Source organism: Parasteatoda tepidariorum, chromosome 9 (genome assembly GCF_043381705.1).
Source record: "Parasteatoda tepidariorum isolate YZ-2023 chromosome 9, CAS_Ptep_4.0, whole genome shotgun sequence".
NCBI lineage: Eukaryota > Metazoa > Arthropoda > Arachnida > Araneae > Theridiidae > Parasteatoda > Parasteatoda tepidariorum.
Genome location: NC_092212.1, coordinates 32,384,607 through 32,399,038, shown reverse-complemented (window position 1 = coordinate 32,399,038; position 14,432 = coordinate 32,384,607). Strand labels below are relative to the sequence as shown.

The window sequence follows — 14,432 nt, the reverse complement described above, 5'->3', positions numbered from 1 at the left end:
GGAGTTATAATTGTTTGATTTATTTAATTCACCATTACTTTGTTCAAAATAAAACTATTTAGTTATACTTTGAATTATCATTGATTATATATATGATTAAGCTAACAATAATTAAAGTAAAAACAAAGTAAGTCTGTCAAATTAGTAACGACTACATCTAAGTTACCGTTTTTTATTTAACTACAACTACATTCTGATTTTGTACGAACGCTTTTCTGAATCACCCGTCCCCAAGGGGTTAAACAAGCTCGCAGGGGTGAAAGCGAGACGGAAAAAAGGAAAGGCTGGTAGTAAAACCTTTTCAGTTATAACTGGTTTTTGGGAGGAATTAACTTATTTGTTTTTAAAACTATTCATTAATTTCTACTTTATCTCGGAAAATAAGCAGTTTTATATATATGATAGTATCATAAAATAAATCTTGGTAGTTACAGATATTTTATTTTTTTTCGAAAGAAATGCAGTTGTATGTACCAGTTTTTTCTCTTTTCCGTCTTGCTATATAAGGGCTTTCATCCATGCAAGCTCGTAAACGTTTATATAAAAATTATGCTATCAGAGATGCCAACGGGCAAGCCAAAATAATTAAAAAACGGTAATTAACTGCAAAGTAAATTTTGCAAATTTTTGACTATTCTTGCTTGCTTTTTAAAAGATATGGCATAATAATGTTCTAAAAAGTGATGAATTATATAAGCCTACGAATTATTTAGAAATGGTGGTGGATAAAAATCTACTAAATTGAATTTATTCAACTAAGAATCACAATTGATAAACTACCACTTTAAAATATATATTTGCTGTTCGGAGCAAGTTGGCATGTCTGAGCTATTTTTATCCCCACATAGAAAAAAACCTGGTAACAAAACCAGTTCATTACTTGCTTATTCTACAGAAATAAATGACCCTGATTACCGTGACTTTAATACCAAAATAAGTACCAGAATTTTTATTAAACAGATTTCATTTGCTTTTTGATTTTATTATATTGCATTAACTTCGGCCAAAATAAGTAAAAAGCTTTATATTTTGAATTGTTAAGAATTTTTCGTAATGAAATATCTCATGTATCATCGATGACTTTTTTTGTGTTAAAGGTAAAATCTTACATAGATGGTTCATTAGCATGCAATTAGTTTCTTAAATTTGCACTTATTTAGATTGAAGAAAAACAGTCAATCGTCATTGAAGTTTCTTTAATTTATAAAAACAAGCATTGATAAAATTTTGAATATGAATGAAAAAAATTCAGACTACATTTTTGGGATTTTATATTTTAGTATAAATATAAATCCGGTAATCTAACTAATATTTTATTAACTATTAAACTGTTCTTTATAATTAAAAATATTAGAATATATTTTTGCTTGTAATTAGAGCGCCTGAAAAAAAATTGAAAGGACACTGGTCCCATCTGCGTCACTGAATTAACAGTAATTTTTTACTTAAGGAAACAATATTGTTATAACTTTTAATAAGTTTTGGTAACCTTGGATTCTTAATTTCATCCAAAAACAAAGCAAGATATGAAGTAGTTTTATCAGCTTTCTCTCCATATCAGGGAGCAAACATGCCGGGGGTACATCAATAAAGAAAAAAAGAAATTAGTGGCAATCATACTTCAAGTCAAAGGCAAATTTACTGCAGTGATCACAAGGTGACAAGTTTAAAAATTAGGCATAGTTATTATTATTCTACAAGATTTGATGTTTAATCAATTACCAATTTATTAAATCCAATTTGTTACAAAATTATTAAATTTTACCAAAGTAATCGAACTTTTGCAGAAAACGGAGCAGTTGACATTTCTGTGATTATTACCACCGAAAGATAATGAGAACAGTTAATTTTCATCTTGATAAAATGATTTTCTTAAAGCGTATTTTGTTTTACCTAATAACGTGAAGTCAACAGGACTAGAAACAAATGAAATCATAAAAACGGCATTATTTTAACTTTATTGATTATATCGGTTTATGTCTGTCAGTTTTGAGCCAGATTACGCAGTGTTGCTTTTTCTATTACCCCAATCGTTGAACGGGTTTATAGCTAGTATAATAGGAAATAAAATATCAACCCTGGTTTTTTAAGTTTACTAAATGTGTTATACCCAACATGCAAATTTAAAAACTTAAACGTCTCTATAAAACTACTTTATTTATTAGTTTACCACTACTTAGTAAACTCTTTTCTACCGACCGTGCAAGTTTGCAGCTTTTCCTAAATTATCAGAAAGAAGAAGAATCTGTCCATTAAAGGTAAACACCTAATAGTGAATACGAACCTAAAGCTAAATAATATAAACCTTATATTTTTACCTGTCCAGGTTGAATACGTTTTTCGTCGACGCACGTTCCATGACCACAGAGTTCGTAATGGGAAGCGCTTCCGCAATCATCATGCTTTTCAGTACAATCGATACCATGGAAGTTGGGTGGGCACACGCAACTAAACAAAAAAAAATAATAATAAATAAATAAATAAATTTAAAAAAACGATTAGTACGAGACTGATGCAAAAACTGGTTCACTTATTTCGCTATTTTTTTAACGTCTGACACTGGACTTATCGTTCTTAGCCATGAAAGGTGACGGAAGTGTTGCTCATTCTACGTTGTCTGGTGAGCACCATGTAACCAAAGTCACGAAAGCAAGCAATATTACCCACGCAACACTGCCACACATACTCGCTCATAGGGTGGTCCTAAGGCTCCTATACTATCAGAGCTGACCTATCAAGCAATATTGGAGCAAACAAATTCACGTTATGTTAGTATTAGTTATGTTATTAAAGAGATGCTAACTGCTCTGGACACGCCAAATTAATTTAAAACACAGTAAATAACTACGAAGCAAATTTTGCAAATAGTTGACAGAGATGCCAACTGCTCCAGACGCGCCAAAATAATTGAAAAAACAGTAAATAACTTTAAAGTAAATTCTGCAAATATTTGACTATTTTTTCTTGATTTTTTAAAAATCAAGAAAAATCAAGAAAAAATAGAACTTAAGGCATTGCATGACTTAAGTTCTATAAAGTGGTTAATTATATAAGCCTGCGAATTAGTTAGAAATAGTGGTGGATAAAAGTCTACTAAATTGAATTTATTAAACCAAGAATCTCAATTGTTTAACTACCACTTTAAAATGTATATTTGCCGTCCGGAGCAAGTTGGCATCTCTGAGTTGACAATATTTGCTTGCGTTAAAACATGCATACCCCAACTGCTACGGAATTTCCGTAGTTTCAGAAATCTTCTTTTCAGACGGTAGCAAACTTAATGTCTTAATATTTTAAAAAAATTAATTTTAGCGTAACTTTTCCACTATTACTTATAAAAGTGCAGGCCATATGGCTAGATTCTTAAGTTCTGATAAAAGTTTTATGAGAGATCCATTTGCTTTAAAAATTTCTACTTTGGTTCGCTACCACTAGAAAGAATTATTTTCAAAATCCTCATAAGTTGGAGGGTATGAGCATGTAATAAGTACTTGGATGCTGGATGCTGAATATTGGGGATATCTCGGCGTTTGGCGCGAAGCGCCACTAACCGATTCATCGATTCTGTTTTGTTGTATTCTGGGAGGTCCTATATATCTTTGAAGTTGTAGTATGTTGTACCAACAAATCTAAATCCTTAAAGAAGTAAATCTTTAGTTTTGAAGGGAAAATCATCTTTGGAATGGGGAGATCCCCTTGAGTAGAGTTGTATGATAAAGTTAATAGTATTTTGATAGTATGCAGTCTGAGCATAAAAAGGCGGTAATTGGGCTGAAATTCGAATTATCACGGATTATATCAATATCGAACAATTTATTGAAATCTGATGTGGTGCATGTTTTTGCGTCGCTGTAAAATGTTGTGGTCAATTTAGCTATAAAGCAATTGATATCATCAATGTTTAAGTCTTTTCTGAGTAATCTATTGCTAATCGCCCTTGGGGCGCCAGTCATTGTGCGTAAAAATTTACCTTCGGTTGTAAATAGCTTCCTTTTTAGGTTGTTGCTTATAGTAGTGAGGGCTGGGCAAGCATACGTAAGAATTGGTCGAATCGCTTGTATATAGATAGTTCTTTTATTTGCTGGATCAAGCTTTGAATTCTTATGCAGGAGGACTTTGAGCGCAAAAAACGCTCCTCCTCTTTTGAATATGTCGTTTATGTGAGTACTCCAGCTCAAATTATATGAGATCGTGACGCCGAGGTATTTAACGTGTTTCACTGGTTTGATCTCAGTATTATCACAGTTTGATCACTGGTTTGATCTGCTAATTCTTCCAAATTTGATATTTGAAGTGATCGGAAAGTTCAAACTGTTCTATTTCATTCTTAGATTTATAAATTTATGTCAGAATAAATTTTCCATCGTTACAAATAAATAATTCAAACATTAAGAATAAATACCGGATCTTGAGTTTTACTATTATCAATTTACTACCACTTAAAAAGATTTCTGATAGAATACATGAATTCCTTTCCTCAGAAGCTTTGAGTACATACGAATTAAGTTTCTTCGCAGAACAGCTGGTGCCCCTTGGCATCTGCCAAATAAATATATTAGAAGAGACTTAAATATTGATACAATAAATGAATTCATTGCTAAACTAAGTGCTAGCTTTATTAGCATTACTGCAGATTTCAATCTTATATTAAATAAAGAACTACTACAGGACGCAAGAATGCATAATCCTATTATACACTTTCTGCTCTCTGGCGGGATACTATCAGATTACTACAAATTATAAATATTAGATACCCCCTCCCCCTATCTCATATATGGATACTCCCGAGGAGAGGAAATGAACAACGGTGATTCTCAACTTGGGAATATACCACCCCTAGATATTTACCTAATTGTCCCCCCAACTTAGTATACAATATTGTTAATCATCTAAACACATATTGCTTAAATTTTTAGTTAGATCAAGCTCCTAAAATTCTATCCCACCCTATATGAACTGCCTAAGCAGAACTACCCAGTCATCAATTTTCCCTTTAATTCTATGCCAATAGTCTAAGTTGCCAGTTAGCACATCTCAGATGAAGAAGTCGGGTGCCCACTGCCGCTGACAGGTGCTTCAGCAAAACTCCTATCAAGTCAAGTCAAGCTATATTTATAAAAGTTAATTACAAAAAAAAAGTAATATTAAAATACCATTTCTATTTTATGAGGTAAAAAGAAGACAACGACTACAACTTTTTCTTTGCAATATAACAAACATATTTACTTGTGAAGTTTTTTTAGGCATGTATACGTTATATATGTCAATAAATATTACGTATATATTTGTCAATCTAAATAGTAGACACGTCATTGCTACGGATTAAAAAATAGAAATCGAGTATTCTCACTACCAGTTTTTTTTCTAGATGAACGGCGCATTTGCATTTAGTATTAAAATTGCTTAAGAATACCTATAACCACCGTGTGAATTGATGCAGGTAGCACCGTTTTGACAACCAAAACTTGTCCCAGCAAAAACAGCACATTCGTTGACGTCAGTTTCGCAAGTTACACCCTGAAAAAAATACAATACACTTTAAATATAATGTTTGTATTTATTATTGCAAATATGTATTTTCATTGAATTTTAAATCTTGAGCCTTATAAAATTAAAATTATTGTTATTTTTTCTCTGGGAAAGTACCATAGAAACACTCATTGTGCTCTGAAAGGACATTTTCTCCCCCGGCTCAAGTACGACCTTATTTCCAGATCTGATAGTGGTCCTCCCAAAATGTAGAAATGGTAATAAATTAATCGTTAAAGTGAATGAAATTTTTTTCGATCAGTTCAGTTTACATAGCTTTCATCGGGTAGCAGACAGATTTCTGTAAATGCAATTGAGTTTAAGAATTTCAAGAGTGATGCGCAGTTTCGATGAGTTTTATGAGAAACTTATTAAACTATAATGATAAATGTTTTATGATAAGTACGATTTATGTTAAATTTATTAAAACAAGAAGTACAATTCATGGAACAGGATTTACTGCCACTTATGGCGAACTTTTGAAAAACCTGTCTTTCATTAAAGTTAACTAACCTTGAATGGCATACGATTTTGTAAGTTGAGAAACGGTGATTATTCTGTATTTCATATAAATAAAATATTTCCTTCAGTGTTCCACTAAATTCTAGAAGCCTATCTGTGAAATCCATGTGCTTACTTATCTGAAAATATCATAATGTTATGCGTAAGATTATCAAATGGGAAGTCAATGGCTACATTCATACGCATACATCCGTAACTCGACTTTAATTTCGCTGGGTTAAGCCTCCACACGGTCTTTTATAAATAGTCCGCGCAGACTGTTTAAAAAGTGAACCAGTTGTGCGCATGAACCCAAAACCTTTCATAAAAGTAATTGAGAGAAATTTATCTTATATATTTGAGAATTGAATCTGTAGTGGTTGACAAGTAAATAAGGCAAACCAATAATATTCATAAATAAAATAAATTTTTAATCATATATTTGCTACCACTTCCTTATTTTTTCTATATTCTGTATTAAATGACTCGTTCGGTAAGTGGATATCCATCACAATGGTCTGATCGGACTACCTGTAAAAAACCATGTGGTGGCTTTCAGTTATAGGAGGCGTTGGTTAAGCGATTGCGAACAATGATCGAATATTACGAATATCTATTTACAAATACAGGCCTGGTAACTGCTACGCTTTTACATTAAAAAAAAACTTTCAGAATTTCTGGTAATTTTACCAACATTTTAAAAATTTATCATGAGAGGGATTCAATAAAGTGGCGCTGCATATAAACTTCAAATTCATTAAGTGCAGTAGTGGGAAAAATCAGATGAAATGTATTAAAATAATGCATTAAATCATAAACTTAGCTACCACTAGAGTGAATTTTTACAAAAATTGATCATCAAACTCAATATTTGCAGCCCTGCAAATGGTGCTGTACCATCATCGATCGAGCGGGAAAAGATTCAAGACGTTGTGACCGTTCAAGGCGTTGTGATCGAGCTCTGTGACTATGTCTTTCCAGCGATGTGCACGTGGAGGGAAGCGGCGGACTGAATGACCCGTGCAGCGTTCTCTCGACCTCAACGAGAAATTCAACCTACTTAAGACAGAAAAGGAACGCGGTGAGTTTTTCGACAATTTCTTTGATCCATTTTCTGAAAATGATATAATTGAAATTATGATTGAACAATCAGAGATGCCAACTGCTCCGGACACGCCAAAATAATTAAAAAAATGGTAAATAACTGCAAATTAAAATTTGCAAATATTTGACTATTTTTGCTTGCTTTTTAAAAGGTATAGCATATCATAATTACTATAAAATGGCGAATTATATAAGCCTACGAATTATATAGAAATAATGGTGGATAAAAATCCACTAAATGGAATTTATTAAACCAATAATCACAATTGATAAACTACCACTTTAAAGTATATATTTGCTGTCCGGAGCAAGTTGGCATCTCTGAACAATCAGAAAAGAAACTCAAATGGCAGCAGGAAAATTGCAAACCACCATATATGGAGGAATATAAACTTATCGCCTTAAGGAAGAAAAGGAAGGATTTTTGTCCTGTGGAACCCGTGGAAACGACCATGTCCATAGAAACTGTAAAGACAGTACAAACAGTAACGCTTACGGAGTCTGCAGTAACAGTTCCTTCCTGTGAGCCACAACTGGAAAATACTCAAATCGAGCTCACGGCAGACAGGCGCGTAGAAAAGGAGCCTGATATCCCTGCTTCTTCTCCCAAAAGACTGAAAAAGAAAAGGAAGAAAAGCCATAGCACCGGCAATACCCAGGAGCCTTCAACAACTTGCCCTGAAACTACTTCAGAGACAACTCACTCTAACCCTGAATCGACGGAGCCATCTCCACCGGCCAAACCCACTTTCCTCCCGAGAAAACTTAAGTTTCTCGTGCGGGGACTTAATGTAGACCACCGTACCGATGATCTTCGGAGAGATATTGACGAAAATGGTCGACAACCCATCAAAATTGAGCAACTGAGAAAGAGGTGTGGTGACGGATACAAGCCCCTCCCCCTTTTTCTAGTGATACTGCAAGATTCCCCAGAACATCGGGACTTTATTAACACAAAGTTTCTTCTATCTCATCCTGTCCAAATAGAGAAATTTCATGGAGGGCGTTACGCCATACAATGTTACAAATGTCAAAAATTTGGACACACTCAAAAATCATGTTCAAATGAGCCAGCATGCATGAAATGCGCAGGAGCGCATTTCACTTACCAATGTATGAAGCCTCTCTCCCTTCCTGCCAGGTGCATAAACTGCCAAGGCGATCACCCGGCCTGCTTTACGGGCTGTGGTGCTAGGCCGAAAAGACACCAGCGCACCTTCACGAGGAAACCTCAAGATGCCCCCAGCAATGTAGCTAGATTCCTGAACATTCTCAAAGAACTCCAGGAACTGTTGAATGACGAGAAAATAGTCGCTCTACTCATCTCCTTGCTCCCAACCCAAAAGATGTAGATATGGAGCCCCACCATCATGCCTGCTACACCTCACATGATTCCTTTCTTCATTTTTACCTCATTTCAGGTTCTATTCCGAGCCTACATCACATCTTTCCTATGTATGTTCCCGTCATGGGATATTTCAAGATGAATGAGAAAAGGGCCATTTAGGCCTCAGATGCCCAGTTCTACAACAACGAACGAACGAAGCAGCCCTGCAAATATTGAGTTTGACGATCAATTTTTTCGTGGTTGTAGCATTGGTATTTGTAATTGGTATGTAGTACAGGGCTGCCACTGCTACAGAGGAAATAAAAAGGATTACTTAAAAATTACTATTCACAATTCGCAGTTTGAATTAATTTTTACCTTTCCTTCTTTTAGCATCGAAGGGATTTTAAAAGAGCCTCATCCTCATTATTTTCTAATAAGTATTTTTAATACCCTAATTTTTCATATCATCATATTTTTTTAATATTTTATTTTAATTACTCTGAAGGCTACGCCCTCGGCTATTTATTGCTCCCAATCCTCGAAGCTACACAATTTAATTACTCCAAATAAAATAGAAATTTAAACAAACAAAGAAAGACGCGTTGTTCATTATTCCATTTGTTTTTTTCAAATAAAATAAGAGAAAAGGAATTATCGTAAATATGCCGAATAAGTAAGCAAAATGATTGGGAGAACACGGTGACCTCCCATCGCAGCGCCCCTGAGAAAAGTAATGATTTACTGCTGCAAAAAATGCAAATGAGTGGAGGTTACAGTACAGCATCTCGTTCCACAGTTACTGTAAAAACACCGTTATAATAATTATTGGTGTTGGTGGCAAATATACGTTCCCATGGCTTTATAAAGGGTTAAACATGTATAGTTAAGCTTACATGGTTATAAAAAAGAAGTTTGATTATCATTTAAAACGATTTTAGGTGCTGCAGAAATATGAAAAGTTACTTTTGATAACTAAAAATGGAGTTGTTATTTCACTGTCGAAAGGAAAAATGCTTCACAAAAAAGTTCAGTTTACAGTAACAATCGATCTGAAATTCCATTATTATTTAAATAACACACGATTTTTTCCCCTTTTATGAAACGTTTTAAAAGATCACAAATATTTTTCACCACTGATTTCGGCCAGAATTTTTTTATTTTTAAAATTCACTCAAAGGACTGTTTAGTATTCCCACTTCTCTGCTACGTAGGAAGTGGTAGGAAAAAATTGATAATACATTTCAGTTTATGATACAAAAAGTTAAAGCTATATTCCTTTTTCAAGTATTTTTTTATTCAAAGGAGAAGACAAATGTATATGCATGTATATAAGACTATACGATTGTTATAAACTTGTACATTTAAACCAAAATTAAACTAAATTAAAAAGGCCATTTTGGAAAAAATTTGTAACTTTCGAAATAAGATTGATTTCTGTTCAGAAATCAACACACCCGAATTATGTAAGATCAAGCACTTGAATAAATGCAATAAAGAATTAGTTCCCCAGTCAGTATTTTTACTTACTTCCCAGTTAGACGGGCAATTACAAATGAAGCCATTGTAAGCGTCCACACAAGTTCCTCCGTTACGGCATGGATTGCTGATGCATTCATTTTGAGTCAGTAACTAAATAAAGAAGATTATAAGAAGCGAATATACTACATATCAATTATGATGCATTTTAATAATTTGTTTAGTAAATCATTAAAATCATTTAATAGGAGCAATAATAGATAGATTTTTTTATAACGTTCTATTTTTATAAGGATTGATTTTTTATAACGCATAAGTGTTGACCTTTTCAAAATAAAATAAAAAACAATTCAAATGAGGGCTTAAACCCTAATTAGTAATTCATTGCAATCATTGCATCTCATCAGTATTTTAGTGATAATTTGAATTCTTAAATCTAATACGTTTATTCGAATGATTAAAATCAAGCGAGTGGCTTGGTTAATTTTTCAAGTGGTTTCATTCAAATCTGTTGATCAATTATTTAATTTCGATTAGCTAGTTCAAAAAAAAATCCTTTATCCATTCTGGTGCTTATTTACTTCAGCTGTTCGAATATTTAGTGTTAAATCTGTTAATTATTGAGTTAATTCAAACCAGTATCATGAATCAGGTGATGCGAAATAGGTTCGCTTATTTAGTTTGACACTAGTTTGAACTAGGGGTTCTATTATGTTATTTTCAGTTAAATGATTGATTCAATTATAGAAATGAACTAATTAATGAATTTAGAATCAAATCATTATTTAAAATAAATAATCATAACCGTCTCCCCTTTTGTTCTCTTACTATTTGGCAGGTACTTTATGACCTGCCAAATATTTTATTATAATATTTGGCAGGTGATTTTCATGAACGGAATTACATTTTGCTATATTTTTAGTTTCTCATGATTTATTTATTTTATTTTAATTAGAGTTATATATATATATTTAATCAAAATAATCTATTATTTTCTTTGTTGTGTCCAAGACCCATCTTTCATCCATTATATTTATTATACATAAATGGGTTTTGTTGTTTGTACAATTTTTAACTAAAAATGGCAAACACTTGCAAAAAATTTACAAAAATAGCACTAGAAGTTGAAGTTAACAAGCATAATAGACATTTAATTCTAAAAACTTTCATTAGTTTAAAATTAAAGTTATTGGTATCCTCTTATTATTTCTAACTTTTTTTCTATTCTTCCCCTATTATTCCTATACATCCAAATTATTTTTAACAAAAAATGTAATTAAATCGTATTTTAAATATTTTCAAATGTTTAATATAATATTTTTTAAGAAGTTGCATTTATAACTAAATTAAAAATTATTTTTTAGATTCTTAGCACTATATAAATTCACAAATAAAATATAATTTTTTTGACAAAATTGCTCTCTTACCTGAGTTAGTGTGTTTACTTTTTCAGTTAATACTCCAACCTAGAATTAAGAAAAAGAAACATTAACCCTTTAACGGACCCTTTATTTCTAGTAAAGGTAAATTAAAGTATTTTTGGAATTGAAATTGTTTTAAGAACAGTAATTGATAATAAGAAAAAAAAACTCATTTAGCTTATAAAAATGCCATTTTTTTGGTGGTAAATATATTTAACATGACCTATTAGGAACTTACTGTCCTTTATTTTTCTTTATTGATAAAATAAATTCCTTAAATGCTACAAACTTCAAAAGGAATTATGTATTTTATAACTTTTATACGTTTTTTAGAAGTGACAAATGATTACCAATTTTATTCAAACTCACTTCAAGAAAGCTGAATTTATTGAAAAATGGAAACCTAAATTAAAAGTGGTAAAACGTGGTGGTAATTATACTTACCACGGCCTTCAAAAGGGTTAAGAGCAAATAATTATTTATAATTCTTTCAACTATAAGTTTTTATAGACGCATAAATTTGCATGAAACTTCATCTGAAGTTCATCGCATGAAACTTCATCTGAATGCTATCTAATAAATCTTTAAAAAAAAATTAATCTGGGAAGTAATTATTTCTTTTATTCAAAAATAAAAATGTTTAATTGAGTTTACATACACTTACTTACAATGCACAAAAGTTGTTTGTTTATCTCTTACTTTTATTTACAGTAAAGAAGAGTTAAACACACATTAGCTATTAATTTACATTCACGAAAGTCTATTTCATTAAAAAATGTATATCGCGAATTTCATTTTACAGTCATTAAATTTATCACATTATATTAAATTTACCACAACTTTTATATAATCGAATAAACTTGACTAAATATTTAAAAAGAATTTTCTCGTCTAACACAAATTACTTCTAGTAAAAATAAATCAATAAATAAATAAATGAAGAAATAAATTGAAATAGTAGTTTTATAATATAATAATACATTAAGTAAATACCTTCGCCATGGCTCTACGCAAAGCTCTGTTCGATATTCTGTCAGAACCGGAACCCAAGAACTTATTAACCTATTAAAAGCAAAACTTTTTTAATTAGTTATTTATTTTATTGATAATAATTGACTGTCAAAATATTATACGGTTGACATAGATCAAGTTAAAAAGCTGTAAACAAGACTTATAAGATTTAAAATGTTAAAATTTTCATGAATTTTTTTTATATTATTTGTAAAAAAACATTGTTTCATACCTCCCGAATATTAGTCTTTCTGAGGATAATTTTACGAAGTAGTAGTGTATTGAAATTTGAATTACATCGCAGCAATATCTTGCTTTAACCCCTTCCTTCTCGCTCCCGTGAAAATGACGGGGTGAGGTTTCGCCCTCTATTTCTCGCTCCCGTCATATTGACGGGCTGGAGTGTTCAGTAGCAACGCGCCAATAGGAATAAAACTAATTAATTTCTTTGGGCAGGAAAACATTTTATTTCTCATTTCACACACCAGATGGCAGTACCAGGATACTTTTAAGGTAATTGTAGATAGTTAGTTTATTTTAAACTAGATGTCAGCACTAATCAAATATGTAATGCAAATACAAAAGCCAAAAAAATAGGCACTTTTATGACCGTTTTCTTAAAAATTAACCGATCGTTAAGGGGTTAATATATGTTTAGTCTATTTACGAGCACAGGTTTTAAAATTATTCTAAATTTTACTAATAAATCCACGAAATAACTTGGAAGGCATAAATTTTACTACCACTTTAAATATAAATTAAAATTATTTCAAAGATTGCCAATGTCTTGTTTAATACTCATATTATTATTTTTTATTTTTTGACGGCTGGCACTGAACTTTCGTTCTTCGCCTAGGAAGATGCCGGAGGTGTTACTCATTTAACGTTACCCAGTGGGCACCTGTGAACCTAAGTCACGGAGGCGAGCAACATTACCCACGCCACACTGCCACATACCCGTTTATAGGGTGGGCCACATTTACGCATCACACAATAGCGATCACACACAGAGATAAATATTCATTCCCTGAGCGGGATTCGAACCCGCAACCATTGGCTTCATAGTCAGGCGCGCTGACCGCTCGGTCACCTGACCGGCTTAATACTCATGTATAGATGCCACATTTGCCTAAAAGTGTATAAAGTGGTAGAAACTGCATTTACAAAGTTACACTTAATATTTTGAGGGTCCGAAATCCGAATCTGTTGGAAAAGAATATCTATTTTGAGAAAATACGTTTTTGTGTCGATTACATAACTTTAAATAGTGTCTGCACTAAGTAATTAACATATTTGAGGTCTTCCCCCTATAATGGGAAGTTCCAATAGTTAAATTATAAGTTATTCAGTGTGTGGTCCGTTTTTTTTCTTGGAGCTTATTACTTATTTTTAACTATTTTTCATTTAAACATTTATTTATCAAGCCATCTTTACTACGACAATTTTTAGTTGCTTTTCTAGTTGAACTAAACTTGATTCGTCTAGGTTAAACACATATACCCTAAGACTTATCCGAAATAGGGAATCAAAAAACATGTCCTGTTAATCATTGCGAATTGAGGAGACTAGAAAATATAATGGTAATTATTAAATATCGTTACAAACTTCCCCTTTTAATCTATCGTTTTCATTTCTTTAAAATATATTTTTTTACAAATGGGTGTCAAGTCATGCATTTGTATTTAGACACAATAAATATTTGCAGACAATTATTTTAAGTGAACATTGAGGTGTTTTTACAGTAAAATCATTGTAATTAAATAAATATTGTTGCAAAAATTAAGATATAAAATTTTTCTGAAAAAGGGATTATTTCGCGAGTTCTGCAGTCAGGAGAAACCTTTTGACCGTAATTAAATCTGAAAAATTTTTCGTGTAATTTACTTACTCTATTATAAATTAAAGTAATATTTTCTTCCATTTGATTTACTTGCTCTGTCAAACTCTCTAATGTCTCACTTTGCTCTGCATACTTCCTGATCAACGAAGCCTTAAAACCGAGAAAGAAACAATTATTTCTACGAATATATATTTATAACATATATATATATATATATATA

At 31.9% G+C, this 14,432-nt stretch overlaps 1 protein-coding gene across 1 annotated transcript in view; it reads right to left on the bottom strand.

Moving 5' to 3' along the window:
* Positions 1–14,432, bottom strand: part of LOC107441357 (cubilin) — a gene marked incomplete in the record, with an annotated part of 195,714 nt that overhangs the window by 171,410 nt on the left and 9,872 nt on the right. The window contains 6 exon segments of the mRNA XM_071185787.1: positions 2,319–2,448; positions 5,414–5,517; positions 9,992–10,093; positions 11,368–11,406; positions 12,355–12,423; positions 14,261–14,362. Coding sequence (XP_071041888.1) covers positions 2,319–2,448; positions 5,414–5,517; positions 9,992–10,093; positions 11,368–11,406; positions 12,355–12,423; positions 14,261–14,362 — 546 coding nt within the window.